The following is a 6,000-nucleotide window of genomic DNA, read 5'->3' on the forward strand; positions in this document are numbered from 1 at the left end:
GCCGGCACTCCCGTGGTGACACGAGAGGGGGAAACTGGTGCATGAAGCCATTAATATTCCAAAACACTCCAGTTTTAGTTCACAAGTAGACGAGCTGCTCTGACAAACAGGAAGGGCTGAGGGGAGGACGACAGAGAAATAGATGAGGGGGCACAAGGAGGGACGAGATCTGCAGGAGACAGGGAGGAGGTGAGCGCGAGGCATTTAAGCACAGCAAGCGGAGGGAGGCTTCGACCCAGTGTCCTAATAATGGCCCATTAGGCCATAAATAGTGCTGGAATCTAAACATGTGTGTTAATGATGAGGATGAAGGTCGCTGAGAGTGATGCAACACCTGTGGAGCAAGGTGAGGCGGGTGAATGACTGGCAGAAAAGGCAGCGGGTGAAAAGTTAAGAGTGATGAGATTAACATGAATCTGTCGTTAAGCTGTCATTCGCTTAAACGAAGCCTAATACAGTGCGGGACACGGCCGAGTAGCCAGCAGCTGCAGCTCCGTCCTCCAGACGCGCGTGCCGTGAAAGCAGCAAAGCACGACCGCACGCGCAACTCACCAAAGTTTGCTGGTACTGGAGAGTCCGGTCCTCGGCCTTGTCCTTCGCCATTGTCGCAATATCCTCATTAAAACGCCCGATCCCACACTCTCATGTCGGCCGCCAATTAGTGTGCGGAGGAGGACTCGGCTGCCATCACATGTGCGTGCGTAACAGGTTTCACACGGCAGCGCCCTCCCCGCGTGGCGCAAAGCCGCCGCCGTGCGCGCGTGCGTGCGTGCGTGCGCCAGATGAGAGAGGCTGGATGTCACCTCGCAGCAGCGCCGGTGCGGCTTCACTGCGAAACGCCGCCTCCCTCCTCCACTCGCGCCGCGCCGCTGTCTCCCCCCCCCCCCGGAGGTGCTCCGCTCGACGGCGCCGTCGCAATGAACGAGCGGGCAACTTGTGGCGCTCGCGGTTGCGCCGCGTGCGCGTCCGTTTGGCGCGGACGTTTTGCCCCTTGCGTCGTCGCCGGATGGAATGGATCCGGTGTGATGAGGGGTTCACGGGGGTGAGGCTCGATGGGCTCGGATTTACAGCGTCGCCAGTGACATAAAAATCTTTACAGTAAACGATGGCTTCGCTGCTGCCGTTAGTTTTATGTATGGCTCCTTCTGCTGCCATTAGTTCATCATTAAATCCTGACGAATGCTCCACATGTACAGAAATAGTACCTGGATGTGTTTATTTCTCCCTTCTAAGTCTAAGTTATTATTATATGTTTTGCCCCTTAAGACTTAACTGTGGCCAAAATATATAAAAAAAATGTGCTTTTATCTCTAGTATTGTGCCATAAAAGTGGCTCCTATTTCATTAAGTGACTCAACGGTGGAGTTAATTAGAGTCTCGCAGCCGAGCGGACGTCTTCCTCTGTCTCTGACATCACACAGCTCCTTCTACAGCCCAAAACGCGTGTTTTCACAGACTCCCCACAGGGGAAAAAAACTTCATGTGTAAGATCGCTGCAATGCCTGATTAAAATTTAAAATCGTCCGAGTGATGAGTGAACAGAGTCCGGGGTCGTCCGTTGTGAACGCTGACGCGTTGTTCTTCGCTCTCTGAACAGTATTCAAGCTTTATATTTCATAAGATGCACAGAAGCACCCAGAAGCACCAGTGGCTAAACACCCCCCTGAGGAGTCTCACCCCCCCCCCCCCACGTGTGCTATTGATGTTTCATTGTGTTTGAGCTTCTCGGAGGAGTTCACACATTAAAGCCGGCGCCGCTTTGAGATCGGCTCCTTTCTCCCGAGATGTCACGAAAAAGGCCCTTTGGAGGTGCTACTCACTGGCAGCGAAATCCACCGCACTGAAAGACACAGTGCCAGGCGAGTCTCGCACCTGAACCACTGTTCCAGACTCGCGGCTGTTTCCACAGGAGCCGGACGACCTTCGCGTTCGCCCGGAAATCCTTCACGAAGATGAATTATTGAAATTTTGCAGGTGTTAAGGAAGCTTGTTAAAAAAATAGTCTCACCTGCGCAGTTATGGAAAGTGTTTTCAAGCTTTGAACTGGTTTGAATAATTGAACTGGTCACAGGCCAGTGTGCATTTAAATCTCAAACTCCCTTTACAGGTTCAATTCCTCAGGGAGCCCGTGTGTGACCGGCTTACCGATGGAACGGTCCTGCACGAGGCTGCAGCTGATTGGCTGTTGGCAAGGCAACCGGTTCAAAGTACCGGACCCGCGGGCCCGCGGGCACCAGAACCGACCGCAGGCCTCCGAGACCAACACACGCTCGCCAACGCACGCTTTCATTCACAAAACCCAATTCTGCACGCGCTGCAGGCTCGTGGGCGCCTCGGGCCTCGAACCTCCAACCTCCAACCCCTCTGGCCCGATTGAGCGGCACCGGCGTCGTTTTATCAGCCAGCCGTCAGCCGCCGACGGGCAGAGGCGCCGCGGCCCCGGCAGCGAAACAAATCAAACGTCTCAGGAGAACACTGTCAAACAAGCCTGTGTCAAATGACTCAAAGCATTAAAGGCTGGTTAAGAATAGTTGGTTTATATTGAAATTATTCTAAATGATTTGTGTCATTTGTTGATGGACATTAACATAATTAGATCTAACACAAGGGAATACATCTGTGCATTTTCTCACTCACTCACTCACTCACTCACTCACTCACTCACTCACATTTTACTGCAACACATTGTACAAGGACCCTGAGTCCTTGATGAACAACCACCTGTGCCCCGTCTATGGTTATGCAAGTTGCTCAGTTGTCTGACTGCAGCCAGCGCGGACAGATCTACGTCATGTGCATATGTAAATATAAAAACTAAATCACACCAACTGAGCAACGTATCCCAAAGAGACCTTCTATCGCCATTCGTCCTTGAAGCCACATAAGGACACGAAAGTTCAGGAAATACGCGTGGATTTGACACGAGAAGGAAGCCGGACGTCCATCTGCTCAGGACGCAGCGTACTTACGGTTCTCCTTCGAGCTGCTTCCCGTTTCCGTCTCTTTTCTCCTTCTCGGGTTGGATCAGAACCGTCAGCTGCGCCGCTCCATCGCGCCTCAGCGGAACAATGGCTGAGATAAAGGGCGCATGGCTACAGGTTGCAGCGCGCGCGCTCAGTCGATGATGCGACGGGGCTGGAAACGATTCTGGAGGAGGAGGGGGGGGGGGGGGGGTCACACTTGGCTCCACCGGGGGGAAATCTCGGTAGATCCCGGAGAACGGCCTGTTGCCGACGCGCAATCCATGCAGCGCCGCGCCAAAGTTGTCAGCGCCGGCGCGTAATTACCGGCTTTGCGCCTCCGGAGCTCAGCGCAGCGGAGAGCGGGAGCGACGACGAGCAGCCGCTCGAGAGCCAGGCTGCGTGTGACTGTGAGTCAAGGAAACTCTTGGATAAGACGCTACAGTCTTCTCATCGGCTCCACTTGAGGTGGGAGGGAAGCAGCGGGGTACCGGGCGTCGTGTCCGTGATGCAATGCGGGTACTGCCGGTGCCATGGCCCGCAGCTGCCTTCTTGTGCGCAGAAATCCAGGCGCTCCGGTCATTATCTGCGGAGCCGCGGCGCGCATTCGTCTTAATTACCGGCGAAGTGAAATGTCCGCAGGGGCGCGAGGCGGTTTGGAGGGAAAAAAAAAAACCAGAACATGTGCCTCTGTGTGCGCGTTCTCTCTCGCGCGCTGCGTCCCTCTCTTCGCCCCTCTCTCACTCACTCACTCACTCCCTCTCTCTCTCCCTGTGTGTGACAGCGCGAGCGCGCGCACAGACCGAGCGCCTTCAACGTGGATTAGACTACAAATGGAGCCTGGGCGCACACATGAATAGTAATAGGACACAGGAACTGAAAGTATCCGCTCTCTCTCTAATTTAAATCACTTTTTTAGTTTAGGGAATGAAATGGACCTGAACTGTTTCCTCTGTTGTCTGGAACAAACAGAAAGTAAACAACCTCCAGTCGTCTGGATGTGGGATCAGCTGAGTAAATTGGGACTTTCACAATAATAAATTATTAACCTTTCAGTCAGCAGGACACTGAATCGTCCTCTTCACATGAGCGCTGTGGCCTTTTCAGACCATAACGTTTTACTATGTTGTGCAGCAGGGAAGTTAGATGCAACAGGGCACATCCTGCTCCCAGACTAGATAACACTCGCACTTCCCACTGCTGAACGAGAAGGTGGGAAATCAAGCGGCGAGAAGACAAAAAGGACACAGCTCCTCTTTATGAGACACCACAGTGGACATGGGCCATTTTCCACTTGGCAGATCTCTTAATGGACCCGGCGTGGACTCATCGGGAGCGGCCAAGCAGGGCATGGCTGTGAGCAGTGAGTACTGGGAACCAGTTGATGGTCGCTTCCCTCTGGGAGGTGCTGATGGCGCCGCGTCGCGTCGCGTGTGTTCGCGTCATGGCAGGGCTGCTGCTGCTGTGCATGGTGGCGACCGAGGTGTGGGATGCTGAGACCAAACCCAAAGACTTTGTGTGCAACCGGGCTGCCAGGAGGGCTCTGAACATTGTGATGGAGATGGAGGGCGCTCTGGTGAGGACGTGCACGTCTGGCGCCTTTCACAGCGCGGTCGTTGATGTTCCGCCCTGTCTCCTGTCTGTCTGTCCATGTGTCCTTCGTGGCAGGGCGACTGCAGCCACCTGAGGACGCTCTCCTCGCCCGTTCAGCTGCCCTGCCCCGCGCTTCACGTAGCGTCTTGGGAAAACAAATCAGTATGTTGGCACGTGTCCGAAACCGTTTTTATCTGTAATTATATGTGCATCTTGTGATGTTTTGTAATTAAAGACTGTAAATTGGGTTCTCGATGCCACTGCTGTTGTGTTGCTGCAGCGCCAGGAGAAGCGAGGCGACATAGTCGCATCCTTGAAGGTCCTCGTTGAAAGTGTGAAGGTGTTGCAGAGTCTGAATCTGCCCACGTGCGGCTCCTCGCTCCTGCGGCGACTGGAGACCAACGTCAACAACTACCTGCTCGTCGTCACCCGCCTGCGGCTGAGTGTAAGGAGCTCTCGCTCGCCGGCCTCTTGGCTTCGCACCAGAGTCCGTTCCCGCTGGTAAACGCTACGCTGGAAAGGCGCCTCTCTCATTGGTTTGCATTGGATTCAGGGGCGTTATCAGTTTTCTGGGCGGTGGAAATACCCTGGTTTTTGGAAAAAGCGTAGCTTTCCCGGAAAGTTTGTCCTGAGAGTGACAGTGTGAGGTTGCGTGACCCTGTGTTCCTTCCGTACGACAACAGATAATGCATAGTTTCCCAGTGAGATTGTCCTGCTCGAAAGTCACACGTGTATGACGTCATGTGTGTTTTCAAATGGCGCACAATCCCTTTTACACCTATTAAAAGTTTTAGTTGTGAGGCTTCTCTCATGTTTGTGTCCTTTCTGCTTGGACCCCAAGGGACCAGCGGTGGAGCCGGCGCTGTCGTGTGTCCCTCGAAGCACCCGCAGCGTGAGCACGCTGCTGCTGAAGTACAACCAGCTGCTCACAGGCAAGGTGGAGATGCTGATGGTCGACCTGGAGGACACGTGCACGTCCCAGTGACACCAGGACCACTCCAGTAGAGCCAGCGGCCTGTTTTGTTAGCCCTCGTCGCACTTTTACGACATCTCTGTTTACATTTCTTAATTTAAGGGGTGAATTGCTGTAAAGTTGCACGCGTAGCTGTGCGTTGCCCTTTTCCATTTCAGAACATGTGCCTTGGATTTATTTGTCGATTTCTGTATGTAAATGCATGACATTGTAGGAACTCTATGTAAACATGAACATTACAGTAATATACGCTGCTTTTGTACAAACCTTTGCAGTATAATTTGCAACAAACTGTCCCTTTCATGCAGCAACTATTTCATTACTTGCAGATTTATTTAGTTTGGTAGCGGAACCAATTTTGTTGATCACTCTCATTGTGACGGTGATGCCCCCAATGACTCCTCGATTATATTTCATTGCCCACATCATTATTTTCAACCCTTTTGTAAATTAAATTTCATAATGAACCACTAA

At 52.9% G+C, this 6,000-nt stretch overlaps 2 protein-coding genes across 8 annotated transcripts in view; one reads left to right on the forward strand and one right to left on the reverse strand.

The window, feature by feature from the left end:
• clcn2a (chloride channel, voltage-sensitive 2a) overlaps positions 1-3,196 on the reverse strand; it is a 26,583-nt gene extending 23,387 nt beyond the window's left edge. For 3 of the 6 annotated variants that reach the window (XM_029132291.3, XM_029132296.3, XM_029132288.3), the window contains exon 1: positions 553-862. In XM_029132291.3, the coding sequence (XP_028988124.1) occupies positions 553-603 (51 nt within the window). In that variant the 5' untranslated portion in view covers positions 604-862. Of the gene's footprint in view, positions 1-552; positions 863-2,969 lie in introns of those variants that run through there. The other 3 variants (XM_029132293.3, XM_029132290.3, XM_029132294.2) reach the window with 2 other exon arrangements.
• Positions 3,195-6,000, forward strand: thpo (thrombopoietin). 2 transcript variants are annotated; one of them, XM_029132335.2, is made up of 5 exons: positions 3,195-4,323; positions 4,412-4,536; positions 4,629-4,715; positions 4,834-4,998; positions 5,395-6,000. In XM_029132335.2, exons 1-5 carry the CDS (start codon positions 4,239-4,241, stop codon positions 5,536-5,538), a joined length of 606 nt encoding a protein of 201 aa, XP_028988168.1. In that variant the 5' UTR covers positions 3,195-4,238; the 3' UTR covers positions 5,539-6,000. The 2 variants fall into 2 exon arrangements, with proteins under 2 accessions (XP_028988168.1, XP_055359577.1); XM_055503602.1 differs by lacking the exon at positions 4,629-4,715.

The sequence above is a fragment of the Betta splendens genome, chromosome 17, assembly GCF_900634795.4.
Source record: "Betta splendens chromosome 17, fBetSpl5.4, whole genome shotgun sequence".
In the NCBI taxonomy this organism is placed as follows: domain Eukaryota; kingdom Metazoa; phylum Chordata; class Actinopteri; order Anabantiformes; family Osphronemidae; genus Betta; species Betta splendens.